Genomic DNA, 17,661 nt, shown 5'->3' with positions numbered 1-17,661 from the left:
ATATATATATACACATAAATATATATATGCATATATATGCTGCTTTTAAGGTTTTGACATATTTACTGTTTCTTTACGTTATCCTGTGCGATATGAAGGTTGACCACCAGGTGGCAGCTGTGTCTGCCAGGAAGAAATCGTAGAAGAAGAAAATCAGGAAGCGAACAGGCGGGCTGGCGGGCACTTCGATTCCTCTTGTTCCTTTAGCTGTTGTAGTTCTCACCCAGGTAAGAAACGATAATCACGTGTTTTTTTACGGTTTTATGTTTTCACTGGCTTAATGCTAGAATTATGTTATAGTCGTTTCCACCATTTCTATACATCGCTATTGACGTTAGACGTTAACGTCCCATCCAATCAAAAGTTCCAGTGGTTTCATGGGAGGCCGTTTAGGGCAAAACACATAAAAAATCTGTCCACACAAACACAATTCACACACACACACACTGATAATGGGTACACAAGCGCGTTAAAAAGTCGTGTACACACACCGACAACAGACACATACAAGCAAATAAAGACGCACACACAGATATAATATTCACACGAACCAACATTCACCCAGGAGTAGTAGTTTTCTTGTCTGTTTAAACTTAACTAAATGTACGCAAAATACCGGTCTCTCAAGTATGAAGTTTTAATAGCAAAGCCTATAAAATTGTAAAAAAAAAATATGTTTACTGGAAGACACCACTACAGCTACTTCCGATTTTGCCGCTTCAAAATAATGTTCTCAATTTTATAGGTTTTGCTATTAAAAATTGTTAAAAACTTGCTAATTTTGCGTTTTACCATGTTTAGCGGGAGTGGGTTTTATTCTGATGCTCACAACTCAGTTTCGGGTGTTTTCCGGTTACACTGAACTGAGCTTCCGGGCGTACCGAGTTTATTTTTATAAGCGCTGAATTACCTAAGTTTAAACAGACAAGAAAACTACTACTCCTGTGTGACAGTTGGTCCGTGTGAATCCATTATCAGTGTGTCTGAATTGTCTGTGTGTACGGATTTTTTAATGTGTTTTGCCCCTTTTTTGGGGGCATATGTGCCAAAAATCAGTGTGTGTTTGAGTACATTGTGTGTGTGCAGATGTTTGATGTGTTTCGCCCTGAAGACCTCCCATAGTTTTTAAATGAGATGTTTATCATGAAAACTGCTTGATGTGACTTTTATGTGAAGAATGACTCCACCGATTCACCAACGCATTTCAGTGCTGCCTGGCAGTCAAGTTGTGTTCTCATGGAGCCTACAGAGAGCAGATTCACTCACCTGCTGAAGCCCATCAGGGAGCTCACCGAAAACTGGGACATCGACCTGGCGTCCGAATTAAACGACTACTTGGAGGAGGTGACTTTGGCGGTGTGAAAACTCCTTGCACTGATGGACATGTTGTCGATATGTGTGTGTGTGTGTGTGTGTGTGTGTTGCAGTTGGACGAGATGTGCATCACGTTTGATGGCAAAACCCGCCTGAACTTTGCAGAGGCAGCGCTACTCATCCAAGGCTCTGCCTCCATCTACAGCAAGAAGGTCAGCAGTGTACAGTTTCGGTTGGACAGGCATTATATAATGTATATAATAATATTATGTATGTATATATACACACACACATACACATATATATATGTGTGTGTGTGTATGTGTGTATATATATATGTGTGTGTGTATGTGTATATATATGTGTGTATGCATGTGTGTATATACATGTACGTATATGTGTATACACATATATATATATATATATATATATATACACACATATATATATATATATATATATATATATATATATATATATAATGACCTTGCTGCAGGTGGAGCTGCTGCACAGTCTGGTTTACCGGACTTTGGAGTCCATCAGCGACAGGAACAAGAAGTGAGCATCTTCAGGCCGACAGACACCGTTGACGTTTTCAGTCCTTCAATGTACTCTCCCCCAACAGACGAAGCAAACAAGCCACTGCATGTGAGGATTCCCACTCAGACGAAGCGATGTCCATAGAAGACGAGGTGAGAAACAGGAAGTGGGTGTTGCTGCTGGAGTTTTTAATGACGTCTGCTCGATCCACGCAGTTCTCGTTCATGGACAGCAATGTGATGAACAACTCGGACCAGGAGGACCTGACCACGGTCAGATGTTCTTGCAAACGACGGCGGTGTTCTTGCAAACGTTTGTGTCACTCACACTGTCTTCTTTCTCCCGTCAGCCGGTGAAGGTGACTCTGCTTCCTCCGGCGTCTCTGATTGCTCCCGAAAACCATGACAAGCAGAAGCTGCCCCTCATCAGGTGGGTGGTGTCTTCCACCCATGCGACACCTGGAAGTGTCAGCTTAGACCTGGCACAATAATCCATTAATCAAACAATTAAAAAGAAGCCAAGTTGATTATGATGTCGCCCTTGATGAATTGATGTGGACAGGCTGGATGACAAGAGTGTTCACTCCGCATCTGTGTGTATGCATTGGTTTTATAGTGGAATGAACGTAGCGAGTGAAGCATCCCCTCATTGGGCCTCTTGGTGGAGGCGGGGCTACAAGTGAGTGGATACAGAGTGCTAGCAGCAAATTAGCCTCTTGAGAAAGTATACGCTAACATGAATGAAGGCAAGGAAGCGATGGTTACCAAGGTGAACGGCTCAGCCCCAGTATGGGAATATCTAAGTTTGAATCAAAATCAACAAGGTGAGCACATGAACACCGACACAGCTTTCTCAACTGGGGGGGAGCACGGATGGAGGTGACCTGGGCAACGGAGCCTTCATCCCGACAGTCGTTTGGTCGGGAAAGCAAGTACAAACAAAACGGTGCAAAATGGTGTGCGCGCACAGACGGTGTCGCCAGCTACATTGCAAAAGGAATACAACAGACAACTTCTGTGTCAAGCTAATGTGGCTACACAGGTACACTATACTTGAGTACCATCTAGTGGTTCAAATGTGAATTACACCTCATGACAATAATGAAAAAAGGTCTATCAGTGATGACATTTTGCGACAGGCCTTGTCACGCTGGTGTCTTTTTATGTTTGACAGTGGGCAAGGTGAAATCGTGTACAGCCAGAAGGACTTCTGGATTAATCTGTTCCTCCCAGGACACCGGGACATGATCCTCCTCAATCACGGCCCCGAGGCTACAACACCTCTCTTAGACCAGAACCTGCAGCTCCTTGGCGTGTCAGTTGTTGCCGATGTTGCAGACATGGCCAAAGAGAGCTTCCTTCCTGTGGAGGATGTGATGGACGTGGACCATGTGGAGAGGCAGCAGGTTTGTTGGGACGCATCTGAAGCCTTTTTAAGCTCTAACGTGCATATTTTTTACGTTCAGGCTCAGAGTGAACCGCGCATGATTCAAGCACGGCAGCAGGTCATCGCCGAGGAGGCGAAGTTGCCCGCTGTACGCAGACCTCACCCTTGCTCTCGTATCTGTTTGGGCGACAGTCCGTCCACATCGTTTGCTCCTCCTTTCAGGTCACCGCGTGGACGCTCCACGACCCGTACGCCACAGAGTTCGACAAGAAGGGCGAGAAGAAGGCCATGAAGTTAGGTAAGGCGTTTGGTGTCGTGGTCACGGGTGGTTCTGGGCGGGTCTGACATCCTCTTGTCCCTCAGGAAAGTGCTACGAGGTTCCCATGGGTCTGGACGACGGAGGGAAGAGGAAAAGAAGGCGCGCGGCTCCCCTGCAGGACTTCTGTCGATGGTTCAAACAAAATTGTAAGACCTCCAGTGGCGTCCGCACGTGAGGCGCTGTTGCCTAAAAGGTTCTCGTTCTTGCAGATGATCCTCCTGATTCCAAGATGAAGAAGGGGCCCACATTCATCGGCACGTGGTCACATGACAGCGTTTGCCAACCTGATAGTTTAGCTAACATTGACCGTCTGATCACTAATCATTTCTTCTTTCAGACCTCAACTATATTTATCTAAGTACCATCAAAAGCAAGCTGACCTCCCACAAGAGAATCAACAGGAAACAAGTCAGTGCTCACTCTGTGTCACTTGGCTGGGCTAAGCCGTAACATCACATGAAAGGGCTAATGTGCGCGTGCTTGATGTTTCCAGGGTGTGTTTCTGACAGACGGGGAACTGACGAGAAACTTACTGCAGCTGGAGGATGCGGGGCCGCACGGTCAGGAGGCGGAGCATGTAGAGGGCTTCGGAGAGCTGGACTATGCAGGTGTGTGAGTGTTCTGCTTGAATACATGGAGAGTGTCTAAGATGGTCGCTTTGAAGGCGCAGAGGACCTCTGCGACCGTGAACAACTTCCTGTCGGATGCGAGGGGGAAGACGACGACGGCTTGCCGGGTGTGCGCCTTGTGTCTTTATCATCGTCTTTTGTTTTCCGCTCTGTGCTTGACGTTGGTGTTTGTTTGCAGGAGCTCAGCTGACCTATGAAGGCCTCGTCAAGCTGCTTGTGGTAGGTCTTGGCGGTCACCCGTTTAAGATTAAGGAGCCCACTTTAGCACCTTAACCGAGTCATGTGTTCCGCTCGGTGGTGTCCAGGAGCAGCTGGTGCTCAACTCTCAAGGGTACGTGCAGGAGACGGCGTTGTCTCGACGGGTCAAAGACTGGGAGGACAAGCTGCATCCCCAGCTGTGTCTGCAGGTAGTGAGCCTGACTCCACGGTGAGCAGGAAGCAACCTCTTCACACCCGACGCCATTTCCCGTCATAGGAGCAGCGCGTGCCGTTTGACATCCACCAATATGGCGATAGAATCGTGTCGGCGTTGAACACTGTGGGACAGCGCCACTCCTTTTCGTCCATCGTGTCCGGCTTGGACAATTTGGAAGCCTGCAAGTTCTTGCTAGCATCGCTACAGCTGGTAACTGTGATGTCATGGCATCCCAAAGCAGCATGGCATCTGATGTTTTGGGGGTTTTTTTTGCACACATTTCAGGCCAACGACAACACGGTGGCCATCGACAGTGTTGACGGTTTGGAGGAGAACTTGGACTCCATGGCGTTGACGCTTATCAGCACACAACGAGCTGCTGACAGGTTTAAAAGTCTCGCCACCACGGCGAACACTTCCTGATGATGACACTAAGCATTAAGCCCACAACTGAGCCCCTATATAGAAAAGGGGGACATGAGTCATGTCTTTTATTGAATTTATTAAATGTTTCTTATTTAGTGTGCGCGTACGCTCATTCATCGGCCAGCATGCGGTGGTTCTTGATGTGGCTCCGCACACTCTCCATGATCTGCTCCTGGTTCTTCATGCGGTTGTAGTAGTCTACAAAGAGGCCGTCAGGACTCAGCAGGTAGATGAGGATGGTGTGGTCCACGATGTAGTCCCCGTCTTCGTCCTTGGGGCCGGCACTGGCGTAGACTCTGTAGTCCCGGCCCGCCTCCTTCACCTCCTGAACCGTGCCGGTGAGACCAACCAAGCGAGGGTGGAAGTCTTTGACGTAGCGAGCAAGCGCGCCCACATCATCGCGCTCCGGATCCACTGTTATGAAGACGGGCTGGAGCGGAGGAAGAGATGGGTCCCGGTCCAAAGCTTCCACCACAGTGCTCATCTTGTCTAATTCGTCCGGGCAGATGTCGGGACAGTGCGTGAAGCCAAAGTACAGCAGCACCCAGCAGCCCAGGAAGTCCTGCTTGGTGCGGCGCCGCCCGTTCTGGTCCAAGAGGCTGAAGTTCCCTTGACCCAGAGCAACTTGACGCAGCTGGTCCAAACGCTGCTTTCGGTCTTTCTGCTGCTTCTCTGCATGCACGAAGCTCCACGCCGCCAACAACCCGCCGCCAAACAACAGCGTCACCACCACACGGGTCCTCAGCTTGACCTGGGCTGATGACCTCTGACCTTGAGATAAAAACCTAGTCTGCGCCAGCAGAGCACAGTGAATCCTGAGTGGACCCTGTGAGGACGTCTTGTGGACCTGAGCACATGTCAGGAAGCTTCCACGGAGACCAGCCGACATACACCTGAGCACTGACACACGATACACATTCATTAGTCATTACTTTTTCATATCTTTACACTCACACGACTTGAAGCAAGAGCAACATTACTTGTAGTCCGGATGTTACAAGATTCGTCGACTTATGTGGTTACAAAGTATTCCTGAAACAAATGCGCCGCTGTACTGTTTGCTAACGCTGTATTAACATAGCAACTCGCTCTGTCTGGTGGCGGACACAGCGCATGTCTTCTTTGTCGTTTAACGGCGAGAGCAGACTGTTGCACTACCGCCACCTGCTGGACTGAAGACCAGGGCGCTTCTTGGAAAAACAATTATTTTTCAATCCAATCCAATCCACTTTATTTATATAGCACATTTTATAAACAGAGTTTCCAAAGTGCTGCACAGACTAGCAAAAATAAAAACTAATAATCCAAAACTAAAAGAGCATTTAAGAAATAAAATAATAAAATAGATATTAAAATATTAAAAACAAGAAACAAAGCAATAAAAGTATGAAAATAGAACCAGTTACAATAAAAACAAAGAACTAAAAGACACAGGACCATACGACTCACTCCGAGTTAAAAGCCAGAGAATAAAAGTGGGTTTTAAGACGAGACTTAAAGCTTTGCCCTCGGACCTCAGTGACTTGGATGAGGTCCGAGATGTATTTGGGAGCCAGCCCATTCAACGCCTTAAAAACAAACCATAAAATCTTAAAATCAATCCTAAAACGAACAGGCAACCAATGTAGGGAGGCCAGAATTGGGGTGATGTGCTCCCCCTTTTTGGTACCTGTTAAAAGCTGTGCCGCAGAGTTCTGGACTAACTGTAAGCGGGAGAGAGACTTTTGGCTAATTCCAGAGTAAAGTGCATTACAGTAGTCCAGACGTGATGAAATAAAAGCGTGCATGACTTGCTCAAAGTGTTGCAAAGATAAAAAAGATTTAATTTTAAATAAAAGCCGAAGATGATAAAAACAGGATTTTATAACTGCATTAATTTGTTTGTTGAGTTTAAAATCACTGTCTATTATGACGCCAAGGCTGGTGGCTGAGGGACGAATGTTGTTTTGGAGGGGGCCGAAGTCTATAGGGGGGCCTTTATAGTTGAGGAGGATAGCTTCGGTCTTCTCTTCGTTAAGCATTAAAAATTTGTGGGCCAACCAGGCCTTGACATCCCTTAAGCACTCAAGAAGGGGTGTCAGGGGGGCATGATCATTTTTTGCGAGTGGCAAGTACAGCTGGCAGTCGTCCGCATACAGGTGATAGGAGATGCCATGCTTTCTAAGTACTGCGCCAAGTGGGACCAGGTAGAGGGCAAATAAAATGGGCCCTGGATGGAATGGGTTGTACACCATTTTTAATTCGTTCTTCATTGTAAACAAACGTAGTAGTAATATTTACTTCATGAGGGTCCGATAAACTAAAAGTAGCTTCTTCAATTATATTATTGTTATTCTTAATGCGCATATGTATTCAGAGATAAAATATATGTGAATAAACATCCGCATTGAGACTAATAACCTAATATGTCAATAATGACGTTTTAAGATTCCATGGTGTCTTTTCCGTGCCAGTCTGCTCATTCCTTAAAAAAATATATATTCAAATAACTGGAATAAATAAGTACTCACTAGCACGTGTTGGCGAGTACTTGAATGACTCTACCTATAACCCTACTAACTCATTCACAGCTGACACACAAGACACTCCACACAAGGTGAGCTTCTCCTGCATTGTTTTTCTGCTTATAACAATTGAAATATTTTCACTTCACACATTTAGTTCTAAATGAGACACGGTACCTTTACCTTTCCTTTACAATCCAAAGTTATGATCGACGTGTACTATTAAGAGTTAAAAGCAAAGATTGGAATCAGTGGTGCGTGTGTGCGCCTGCGTGCGCCTGCACAGATTAATAAAAGCAGCTCTCCGATTGGCTGTAACTGTCATTAGTTTTTATTCTTTTAAAGAACATATACCAAGTCCAAGTGTGTGTATCACCATGGAAACTATCTTTGGAGGAAATGGTGTCTTCTTTTCAGCTTCTCTGAGAACATGTCATTAAGTGACACTTGATGCTGTGTGTGTGTGTGTGTGTTGCAAAGCATGGTGGGAGCTCACCATCTCGCTGAGATCCAGGAGGAGGCGGCCGGCGGGGAGCGCAGGTTAGAAAGCAGCTAGCCGACCTGCCGACACTGGAGAACACTTATTATGTGACACATGTATTATACCCTGATACAAGTGTGCGTTGCCGTGATTAGACATGGACGTCTGTCAACTCATCACATCCTTTCTGTCAGTTCTTCTTTCCCGCCGTCCGCAGCAGGCATGAATCGTGAACAGGAAGATGAGCAGGGGGCCAGGGGGACGTCTCCTCATCCAAAGGTGGAGGCCCGCGGGACTCTGCTGGAGGAGGTCATTCTCACACAGCGCCCCGCCAGCGCTGCCTGATGGCATACAATGACAACACCGGTTGTGTGACTGTTTCGCCAGCTGGGTTCCATCGAAGAACGCCTTCGAGAGTCTCTGCGGGTCGACGTACAACGAAAGCAAGAAGCCGTCTTCCTGCAGAGAGAAGAGAACCGACAGATGCGGAGGAACCTCTGCTTCCTCAGCCTCGGCCAGCGCGTCGGCAGGTAGCACATGCGAGCCGCATCACCTTATGTCACGTGACAAATAAGGCATACCAGAGTGTCATTGTGTGTTCATGCTCCTACAGACCTTGGGTCAGCAGTTATTTCAGGAAGTTCCCCATGCACATCTACTGCCTCCCTGTCCAGTCAACCAATCACAGAGGCCGTAGGTGGGGCCTAAAGGGGACAGGTGGAAAAGGTCCTCTTTGATGTAGACGTCTCAAATCATCAAACGACATACCATGACAATTAAAGGATAACATAATAAAATGTGTCGTAACACAGTAGCAAATGATGTTTTTCTGTAGAAATATCAAAGGAAGTCCAGTGAAGACTGAGGCCAGCGGCCTGTACGTGTTTTACGTAACTACGTCACCGTTTTACGTCAGTGCGTATCTATTGTCCAGCCCTTCTGCCGTGCGTAGCCACAGCCGAGCACATCATGGTGAGTTTCCTGCTAATTTATTGGCCATGTTATCACACAAATGTGACTGAAGACACTATGGAGCGTCACGGTCAAAGTATTGATAAACAGCCAGGCAGATCCTTCTGAAAGATTACTTCTATGTTTGCTTGTTTTTATGCGTGGTTGTGCTCACCGTTAGCGGAGCTAGCCGGCGAGCACATGGGCGTTATGTGCGCTCAAGCCGCTTACTTGATTGATTCAGAGCTGGTTTTAAACATCCTTAAATATCATGGGAAGTAGTGAAATGTCCACGAGGTGATAGAAGAATGTAATTTGGGTGTTTTGTTGTGTCCTTTGTTTGGTATGTTCGCGTCACTGCTGGTTAGCGTGATAGCTTAGCTCGTCGTTTTGCCTTTGTGGCTGTCAGCGAGCCGGGAAAGAACATGACGTAGCACAATCGCATAACGTGGAGACATAAACACACACACACATACCGCTTATTGCTCTGTTATCATGTGTTCTTGCCGTATTCAATTTAGTTGTTTTAGACTTTGTGGAAAAGCTTCTAGCGCTTGCCAGGATGAATGATGCTGCGTTCAATGTAGCTCGAATTTATTGGCCTCCAAATTTGCGGCACACCCTTTTTCAGGATTCAAAAACGGCATGAAAGTAGTTCATTTGATTTTTTTAAAAACATTTTGTCTACGGTACCAGAAAACACCTATATTTGCATAAATAGAATGCATTGGTATTATTACAGTCACTCAAAGTACAATAAAATGTATGTTGGTGATGTCTCTGCAGGCGTCCCTGTCCATGGCCCCCGTTAACATCTTCAAGCATGGAGCTGATGAGGAGAAAGCTGAAACTGCTCGACTGGTGTGTATCTCCTGCCAACTCTTTACCTTCATTGTTATTGTTTGCTAAACTGTATGTGTCGTACCTGCAGTCATCTTTTGTGGGCGCCATCGCCATCGGGGATCTGGTGAAGAGCACTCTCGGACCCAAGGGCATGGTGAGGCGTTTATTGCGTCTGTTCTCCATAAGCTGGCGTTTGCTTTGTGTGACCGTGTCTGTGCTGTTATTGCCAGGATAAAATTCTTCTGGGAGGCGGGAAAGGCGCCACAGTGACTGTGACAAATGATGGCGCCACCATCCTGAAGGCCATTGGCGTGGACAACTCGGCCGCTAAAGTTCTGGTTGGTGAGTGAAGACGCATGGTGTCCACCCTGTGGTGGGCGTGGCAAAAGGATTTAACACGTGCGTTTTGTAGACATGTCCAAAGTCCAGGATGACGAAGTCGGCGATGGAACCACGTCCGTCACCGTTCTGGCAGCCGAGCTTCTTCGGGTAAAAAGCACAATGTTGCACAAAATGAGCGCCTGTGACCATCTTTGCGTTCGTTCACGATAATAGGAGGCAGAGCTTCTGATCGCCAAGAAGATCCACCCACAGACGATCATCTCAGGCTGGAGGAAGTCCACACAGGCGGCCCGTGAGGCGCTGCGCGAGGCGGCTGTGGATCACAGGTGCTCCTATTTGCTCTTCAACATAAACATACATGTTTGTCGCACGGTAATGTTTCAGATCTTGAAACCAATTTAAATATTAAAATATTTAACACATCTGAACACAAAATCGACATTCTCCTTCAGGATTTTTTGGTAGACTGCAGAATTCATGCCACATCCCAAAGCAGCAAAACTGCCCCATACCACCGTACTACAACCCCCATATTTTACCATCGCCATGGTCTTTCTTTCTGAAATGCGGCGTTACTTTTACACCAAATGTAAAGGGGCAGGATGATCTGAGACATAGTGTGACAAAATAAATCGGTTATCACAGCACTGTGTATGTTAATAGCCCCTCCTTGTCTCCATAGCAATGACCCGGCCCATTTCCAGGAGGACCTCCTGAACATTGCACGCACCACTCTGTCGTCCAAACTGCTGACTCACCACAAGGACCACTTCTCCCAGCTGGCCGTGGACGCCGTCATGAGGCTGAAAGGCTCGGGCAACCTGGAGGCCATCCATATCATCAAGAAGCTTGGCGGCAGCCTCACAGACTCCTACCTAGACGAAGGTGAGCGCACTGCGATGGCCCGCGCCATCGCTCGCCCCAGCACCAGTCACGTGACCGTGTACTTCCTCAGGTTTCCTGCTGGACAAGAAGATCGGCGTGAACCAACCCAAGAGGCTGGAGAACGCCAACATCCTCATCGCCAACACGGGCATGGACACAGACAAGATCAAGGTGAGTAATTCCCGCCCCTTTACTCCTCATCTTCTTAGACCTCAGCAGAGCAAACATGATTTTTGTGACGCAGATCTTCGGCTCGAGGGTTCGCGTGGACTCGACGGCGAAGGTGGCCGAGATTGAGCTGGCCGAGAAGGAGAAGATGAAGGAGAAGGTGGAGCGCATCCTCAAACACGGCATCAACTGCTTCATCAACAGGTGACGTCCGTGGACTCTTGTTCTCCTGTGGCCACACCCTCACCTCGTTGCTCTTCTTCTGTGGTGCAGGCAGCTCATCTACAACTACCCCGAGCAGCTCTTTGCTCAGGCTGGCGTCATGGCCATCGAACACGCCGACTTCGCCGGCGTGGAGCGCCTGGCCCTGGTCACAGGTACATGAACGATGTGTGTGTGTGTGTGTGTGTGTGTGTGTATCAAATGTGTGTGTGTGTGGTGTGCAGGCGGCGAGATCACATCGACCTTTGAACATCCGGACTTGGTGAAGTTGGGTCACTGCAAGCTGATCGAGGAAGTGATGATTGGCGAGGACATGCTCATCCACTTCTCAGGCGTGGCCATGGGTACGCACACGTACGCACGCACGCACGCACACATGCACACATGCACGTCCACACACTCTCCTGACTTCGGACCTCCCAGGTGAGGCGTGCACCATCGTGCTGCGAGGAGCGACTCAGCAGATTCTTGACGAGGCGGAGCGCTCGCTGCACGACGCCTTGTGCGTGTTGGCGCAGACCGTCAAGGAGCCACGCACAGTCTACGGTGGAGGTACCGACGCCCCCTTCAGGCAGCATATCGTTGACACGTGACCTCTGACGCCAATCTGCTGTCTTGTCAGGCTGCTCTGAGATGCTGATGGCCAAGGTGGTGAGCGATTTGGCCAATAAGACGCCAGGGAAGGAGGCGGTCGCCATGGAGTCTTTTGCCAAAGCCCTGATGATGGTAAGGAATCAAATCATTGTCTTGTTCCCCGTCAGCTGACCTTCAGCTTCCTCCTCAGCTTCCCACCATTATCGCAGACAACGCCGGCTACGACAGCGCCGACCTGGTGGCTCAACTGCGGGCGGCGCACCAGGAGAACAAGACCACCTCCGGCTTGAGTGAGTCCACACCTCCGCACAGCCTCTCCTGTCAGTCTATTTAGGCGCATGGCCCATGTAATCTGCGTGTGACCTGCAGACATGTCTGAGGGCACCGTGGGCGACATGGCGCAGCTGGGTATCACAGAGTCCTTCCAGGTGAAACGTCAGGTGCTGCTGAGCGCCTCAGAGGCCGCCGAGATGATCCTGAGGGTGGACAACATCATCAAAGCTGCTCCCAGGTCAGTCACGTGCGCGTCGAAAGAAACAGCGGTGCCCATGTGGACTGACACCTTGTTGATGTTTGCAGGAAGAGAGTTCCAGACCACCATCCCTGTTAGAGGAAGCGAGATGAAGATGGATGACATGGTCTTTATTTATCTCCACTGTGTAGTTCTCCTCAGAAACGTGCTAACTGAAGCGCTTGCTCTTAGCCACTTAGCATCGCTTGCAAAAATGTGGATTTTTTTTTGTTCATACAAATAAAGGAACTTAGTTCTGTTAGTTTTGTTGTCCAGTGTCTTAATTATGACATCACTCTATCGAATCCTATATTAGCATTTATCAACATTGACAGTTGATCTGAACATAAATCATTCTTACTCGTGTACGTATTGATCCATGCTGTGTCCAGCCAGCGTGCACGTGGAGTCTGATAACCTCATGCGCATTCACTGGCAGTCACTCTGCGGTGGACCAAGCGAGGCAGACATGGTCAGGCTGTTGCTGCTGCTTCTCCTGTGCACGTGCGCCAGCTGGGCCCTGCTCAGGTGAGAAAGGTCCACCTGGTTATGCGATCAAAGACCCTCACTGGTGTTGAAGATGTTTGGGGGCGGGGTGTTCCTGCAGGGTTCCACTGAGGCGGGCGCCTTCCATTCGTTCGCAGCTGCGGGCCAGTAATCAGCTGCAGTACTTCCTACGGGATCACCACCCCGACGCCTTCAGCCGCCGCTACGCTCACTGCTTCCCTGCGGGAACACCGTCGCTGCACCTTGGACGTTCCAGCGAGAAGCTCTACAACTTTATGGACGTACGTGTGGCGATGATGAGCAATGCTGGCCGTCGCGTATGGTGGCTTTACAGTCAATGCTGCATAACATCCAAGCATGCTGTGTGTGTGCGTGTGTCAGGCTCAGTACTACGGTGAAATCAGCCTTGGGACTCCAGAACAGAACTTCTCTGTCATCTTTGACACCGGTTCAGCTGACCTGTGGGTGCCATCGTCATACTGTGTCAGCCAGGCCTGCGGTACCGTACACACACACACACAGTTTGACCTCCACGTGTTCCCCACTGAGGAGAAGGTCAGAGCAGCCTGACCACATCTAATGATAAGAGACCACTGACAAGTGTGAGTGTGTGTGTGTACACAGCACTGCACAAACGATTCAGAGCATTCGAGTCGACTTCATTTCGCCATGATGGGCGAACTTTTGGCATCCATTATGGATCGGGACACCTGCTTGGAGTCATGGCCAGAGATACGCTGAAGGTCTGGTCAAGGCTGTTTAGTTCTAGCCTGTTCTTGTCTAGGCTGTTCTATTCTGAGGGGTCTTTGACAGGTGGGGGGCATGACCGTCCTCGGCCAGGAGTTTGGCGAGTCCGTCTACGAGCCCGGCTCCACTTTCGTCCTGGCGAGGTTCGATGGCGTTCTGGGGATGGCGTATCCACCCCTGGCGGAGATCCTGGGAAACCCCGTTTTTGACAACATGATGGCTCAGAAGGGGGTGGAGGCGCCTGTCTTCTCCTTCTACCTCAGCAGGTGAGGCCTCACCTTAACAGAAAGCTTCTCAGTTAGTAAAAATGTGCTTTGGCGAGAGAGAGACGTTTGTGGCTTGTAGGAAGTCGAGTGGCGGCGGCATTGACGGGGAACTCGTTTTTGGCGGCATTGATGAGGCCTTGTACAACGGACCGATTGCGTGGCTTCCCGTCACAGCCAAAGGCTACTGGCAGATCAAGATGGACAGGTGCGTGCCTCCTGGCAGCGTCTGAAGGTTAGCGTTCTGACACGCTGTGTGGGCGTGTTCCAGCGTGGAGGTCCAAGGCGTAAGCTCCTTCTGTCCTCGCGGCTGCCAGGCCATCGTGGACACGGGGACCTCCCTCATCGCCGGGCCAACCAATGACATCCTCATCCTTCAGCAGCTGATTGGAGCCACGGCCACAAACATCGGCGAGGTGAGAGGTCTAGGGGTGACGTCATCACGCCGTCAGGTCACGTGACTGACTGTGTGCGCTGGCAGTTCCTCATCGACTGCGCCAGGGTGTCCAGTTTGCCGCGCATCACTTTCATCCTGGGCGGGATGGGGTACATGTTGACGGCGGAGCGCTACGTGAGGAAGGTCAGCATGGTTTTGTCTTGCGTCAAGCCCGCTGTGACCTGTCAGGTGACCAAACGTGTGACCCTTAGGAGATGCTGGCTGACCGAGAGCTGTGCTTCAGCGGCTTCCAGGCAGTGGACATTGTCTCGCCACAAGGCCCCCTGTGGATTCTGGGAGATGTATTCCTCAGCGAGTATTACAGCGTCTTCGACAGAGGACAGGACCGCGTTGGTTTTGCGCAGGCTCGCCATCCAGCTGACCATTAAAGTCTGATATGTCATCAATAAAGATAACTTCAATGGCGTCCGTCTACATTCTCACACTATGTCACTGAAGTAAATATTTAGATTAGATTAGATTTGTTGTTCTTGCTCATGTCACTCGTACAGGGCAACAAAATGCAGTTAGCATCCAACCAGAAGTGCAAATTTATAAAGTTTAAATTTATTAAAAAAAGTAAATAAATGAAGAAATAAAATAGAGCTGTAAATGGACAGATATATGTACAGACTATAACAGGCTATGACTATGATACAGTGTGGATATATAGAGGGATATAAATGACTATAGTATGGCTATTGCAGATTATACAGATAATAATTATACAGATAAATATATATATATATATATACATATTCTGTTTTTTGTTTTGTTGGTCATGTTATTACACTGTTAATGTTGTCATGTTTATTCATTCATTCATGAATTGGGCGAGAGGCGGGGTACACCCTGGGCTGGTCGCCAGCCAATCACAGGGCACATATAGACAAACCAACTCACATTCATACCTATGGACAATTTGGAGTCGCCAACAAACCTAGCATGTTTTTGGAATGTGGGAGGAAACCGGAGATGGCCGAGGGCCCTGAAACACTATTTCTCTCAAACAATTATGATAAAAATTAATCAATGGGTATATTTTATATCAGAGAGCTCCCACTGAGGAAACACTGGATATATGGGATAAAAAATATAAAAACATAAAATAAGAATATAGAAAGTATATATAGAAATAAAGACATAAAAAGGGAAATATATAACAACATTAATAAAAACTAAAATAAACATGTGTAAAAATATAAAAACATTTGGTTAAGATCCAAAACAAAAGGTATAGGGTATAAAATAATAAAAGTCAAGTTCAAAGGTTAAGAAAAGAGTGTACTCTTTGAGTGTAAAAGAGCATGAGTTAAAAGCCAAATTAAATAGGTGGGTCTTGAGCCTATTTTTAAAAATCTCAACATTCTCTACGGCCCTCAGGTCCTCCGGCCGGCTGTTCCACAAACGGGGGCCATAAAACTGGAAAGATGCCTCACCGTGTGTTCGTGTTTTAACTCTGGGAATACATAACAGGCCGGTGTCGGAAGACCTGAGGGTCCACGAGGGTTCATAACTTAAAAGCAATTCAGAAAGATAAGAAGGCCCACAACCCCTAAGACATTTAAAAATTAAAAACCTTAAAATCGATCCTGAAACATAGAGGGAACCAATGCAGTGATTTTAGAATTGGTGTAATATGCGCCTGCCTTCTGGTCCTTGTCAGCACACGAGCAGCTGAGTTCTGTAAAAGTTGTAGACTTGTGATGTTTCTTTTAGGAAGACCAGAAAGAGAGGAACGGGCGGAGTTTTAAATTTTGATAAAAGTTTCACTCTCTCGGCCTCAAGACTGATGATTACAACTTCAGTTTTATCCTGGTTGAGCTGCAGGAAGTTTTCTGCCATCCAAGATTCGATGTCTGAAATACAGTTAAAAAGGACCTGTGTCACCAGGAGACATGGAAATATACAGCTGTGTGTCATCAGCATAACTGTGAAAATGGATCCCATGTCTCTGATGACACTGCCATGTGGGAGCATATATAAATTAAAAAGAATGGGGCCTAAAATTGGTCCTTGGGGCACACCACATTTTATCTCATGTATTTTTGAGGAGCATGTATCCAAGCTTACCATGAACTTTCTTGCTGTGAGATAGGATGTGAACCACTTAAGAACAGTGCCAGAGAGGCCAACCAGGTGTCTGAGTCTATTTAAAAGAATAGTGTGATCTACTGTATCGAAAGCAGCACTTAGATCCAGTAGCACAAGGACTGAAAACTTGTGTGTGTCCAAATTGCACCGAGGTCATTGACAATTTTCAACAGTGCAGTCTCTGTACTGTGATTCATCCTAAAACCAGACTTGTCAAAGATTGAATGGTTAATTAAAAAACTATTCAGCTGAATAAAAACAAATTTTTCTAAAATTTTACTTAAAAATGGTAAGTTGGATACAGGTCTGTAATATATTAAGAATGCTGGGATCCAAGTTTTTCTTTTTCAGAAGGGGCCTCACTACAGCTGTTTTAAAAGCTGCAGGGAAGACGCCTGTCTGAAGAGAAGAATTTACAATGTTTAAAAGCTCAACTTCAAAGAATCCATACAATGTTTTAAAAAGTGACTTTGGGATAGGGTCTAAAAGGCAGGTTGTTGGTTTGACTTGGGAACTTACTCTACCAAGCATGTCAACATCAACCAGGACAAAACTGTCCAGTGTTTCCTCAGAGTAAAACAGACATTCAACTGAATTAAAATGCCTATTTCGATTACCTAAAATTGTGGATCTGATCAAATCAATTTTACCTCTGAAGTGGACCATTTGTTAGAGTGTGCTGGAATTTGCTTGAATCTGGATTTATTAAATGGTCAATGGTGTGAAAAAAGATTTTGAGATTTTTGTTTTTGTGAGATGAGATTATTCTGCTAAAAATGACATTTCTTGCATTTCTCAGAGCTTTATTACATATTTTTAATTGCTCACTGTATATCTGGTAGTTTACTGTTAACTTGTTTTCCTCCATTTTCTCTCTGCCACCCTGCAGTTTCTCTTCAGTTTTTTGATTTCTTCATTTCTCCATGGCGTAGCATGTTTAGTTGGGACTTTCTTTAAAACCAATAGAGTAACAATGTCGATGGCTGTGTTTAATTTACTGTAAAAATAATCAACAATAAAATCACAGGGTGCAGGTAAAGAAACTGGAGGATGTTTGTCTAAAATGTCAATAAAATTTGCAGCC

General features: G+C 47.1%; 5 protein-coding genes across 8 annotated transcripts; 4 read left to right on the top strand and 1 right to left on the bottom strand.

The window, feature by feature from the left end:
- Positions 1-58: 58 nt before the first annotated feature.
- On the top strand, positions 59-5,124 carry ncaph2 (non-SMC condensin II complex, subunit H2). The gene is made up of 19 exons (XM_078797953.1): positions 59-227; positions 1,209-1,344; positions 1,428-1,526; positions 1,811-1,872; positions 1,940-2,006; positions 2,070-2,126; positions 2,204-2,283; positions 3,028-3,259; positions 3,320-3,388; positions 3,463-3,538; positions 3,604-3,705; positions 3,769-3,813; positions 3,897-3,967; positions 4,053-4,167; positions 4,224-4,295; positions 4,367-4,407; positions 4,494-4,595; positions 4,664-4,813; positions 4,889-5,124. Exons 2-19 carry the CDS (start codon positions 1,237-1,239, stop codon positions 5,024-5,026), a joined length of 1,686 nt encoding a protein of 561 aa, XP_078654079.1. The 5' UTR covers positions 59-227; positions 1,209-1,236; the 3' UTR covers positions 5,027-5,124.
- On the bottom strand, positions 5,086-9,526 carry sco2 (synthesis of cytochrome C oxidase 2). 4 transcript variants are annotated; one of them, XM_078797926.1, is made up of 4 exons: positions 9,442-9,526; positions 8,568-8,718; positions 8,030-8,473; positions 5,086-5,929 (listed from the first exon to the last, which is right to left on the bottom strand). In XM_078797926.1, the coding sequence occupies exon 4, from the start codon at positions 5,916-5,918 to the stop codon at positions 5,139-5,141; it is 780 nt and encodes a 259-aa protein (XP_078654052.1). In that variant the 5' UTR covers positions 5,919-5,929; positions 8,030-8,473; positions 8,568-8,718; positions 9,442-9,526; the 3' UTR covers positions 5,086-5,138. The 4 variants fall into 4 exon arrangements, with proteins under 4 accessions (XP_078654052.1, XP_078654058.1, XP_078654051.1 ...); XM_078797932.1 differs by having other exon boundaries at positions 8,630-8,718; positions 9,442-9,525; XM_078797925.1 differs by having other exon boundaries at positions 8,030-8,718.
- On the top strand, positions 7,604-8,948 carry LOC144901947 (uncharacterized). Its single transcript, XM_078797938.1, has 6 exons — positions 7,604-7,625; positions 8,014-8,073; positions 8,209-8,323; positions 8,402-8,544; positions 8,628-8,740; positions 8,850-8,948. Exons 2-6 carry the CDS (start codon positions 8,015-8,017, stop codon positions 8,870-8,872), a joined length of 453 nt encoding a protein of 150 aa, XP_078654064.1. The 5' UTR covers positions 7,604-7,625; position 8,014; the 3' UTR covers positions 8,873-8,948.
- Positions 8,919-12,792, top strand: cct2 (chaperonin containing TCP1, subunit 2 (beta)). The gene is made up of 16 exons (XM_058065804.2): positions 8,919-8,986; positions 9,752-9,826; positions 9,897-9,962; positions 10,039-10,150; positions 10,221-10,297; positions 10,364-10,476; positions 10,833-11,035; positions 11,106-11,206; positions 11,280-11,407; positions 11,477-11,580; positions 11,650-11,769; positions 11,849-11,977; positions 12,048-12,151; positions 12,210-12,309; positions 12,389-12,530; positions 12,599-12,792. Exons 1-16 carry the CDS (start codon positions 8,984-8,986, stop codon positions 12,627-12,629), a joined length of 1,608 nt encoding a protein of 535 aa, XP_057921787.2. The 5' UTR covers positions 8,919-8,983; the 3' UTR covers positions 12,630-12,792.
- A 157-nt stretch (positions 12,793-12,949) lies between these two features.
- nots (nothepsin) lies at positions 12,950-14,901 on the top strand. The gene is made up of 9 exons (XM_078797918.1): positions 12,950-13,058; positions 13,138-13,318; positions 13,419-13,536; positions 13,662-13,780; positions 13,851-14,050; positions 14,130-14,255; positions 14,319-14,463; positions 14,529-14,627; positions 14,696-14,901. The coding sequence occupies exons 1-9, from the start codon at positions 12,952-12,954 to the stop codon at positions 14,870-14,872; spliced, it is 1,272 nt and encodes a 423-aa protein (XP_078654044.1). The 5' UTR covers positions 12,950-12,951; the 3' UTR covers positions 14,873-14,901.
- Positions 14,902-17,661: the final 2,760 nt, after the last annotated feature.

Source organism: Doryrhamphus excisus, linkage group LG2 (assembly GCF_037039965.1).
Source record: "Doryrhamphus excisus strain RoL-2023G ecotype Guam linkage group LG2, RoL_Dexc_Guam_v1.1, whole genome shotgun sequence".
Classification (NCBI taxonomy): domain Eukaryota; kingdom Metazoa; phylum Chordata; class Actinopteri; order Syngnathiformes; family Syngnathidae; genus Doryrhamphus; species Doryrhamphus excisus.
Note: the sequence above shows the minus strand (reverse complement) of the source record. Positions and strands in the feature narration are given on the sequence as shown.

What these genes read in the sequence shown, in the direction of transcription:
- ncaph2 (XM_078797953.1), top strand. Translation starts at nt 1,237, where the DNA reads ATGGAGCCTACAGAGAGCAGATTCACTCACCTGCTGAAGCCCATCAGG. An exon ending in AGGAGGCGAAGTTGCCCGCT is followed by an intron (nt 3,389 to 3,462) that starts GTACGCAGACCT and finishes TCCTCCTTTCAG; the next exon opens with GTCACCGCGTGGACGCTCCA. An exon ending in AGAGAATCAACAGGAAACAA is followed by an intron (nt 3,968 to 4,052) that starts GTCAGTGCTCAC and finishes TGATGTTTCCAG; the next exon opens with GGTGTGTTTCTGACAGACGG.
- LOC144901947 (XM_078797938.1), top strand. Translation starts at nt 8,015, where the DNA reads ATGGTGGGAGCTCACCATCTCGCTGAGATCCAGGAGGAGGCGGCCGGC. An exon ending in GCGGCCGGCGGGGAGCGCAG is followed by an intron (nt 8,074 to 8,208) that starts GTTAGAAAGCAG and finishes CCTTTCTGTCAG; the next exon opens with TTCTTCTTTCCCGCCGTCCG. An exon ending in CTCGGCCAGCGCGTCGGCAG is followed by an intron (nt 8,545 to 8,627) that starts GTAGCACATGCG and finishes ATGCTCCTACAG; the next exon opens with ACCTTGGGTCAGCAGTTATT.
- cct2 (XM_058065804.2), top strand. An exon ending in ACGCACAGTCTACGGTGGAG is followed by an intron (nt 11,978 to 12,047) that starts GTACCGACGCCC and finishes CTGTCTTGTCAG; the next exon opens with GCTGCTCTGAGATGCTGATG. An exon ending in TTGCCAAAGCCCTGATGATG is followed by an intron (nt 12,152 to 12,209) that starts GTAAGGAATCAA and finishes CTTCCTCCTCAG; the next exon opens with CTTCCCACCATTATCGCAGA.
- nots (XM_078797918.1), top strand. Translation starts at nt 12,952, where the DNA reads ATGCGCATTCACTGGCAGTCACTCTGCGGTGGACCAAGCGAGGCAGAC. An exon ending in CGGCCACAAACATCGGCGAG is followed by an intron (nt 14,464 to 14,528) that starts GTGAGAGGTCTA and finishes GTGCGCTGGCAG; the next exon opens with TTCCTCATCGACTGCGCCAG. An exon ending in CGGAGCGCTACGTGAGGAAG is followed by an intron (nt 14,628 to 14,695) that starts GTCAGCATGGTT and finishes TGTGACCCTTAG; the next exon opens with GAGATGCTGGCTGACCGAGA.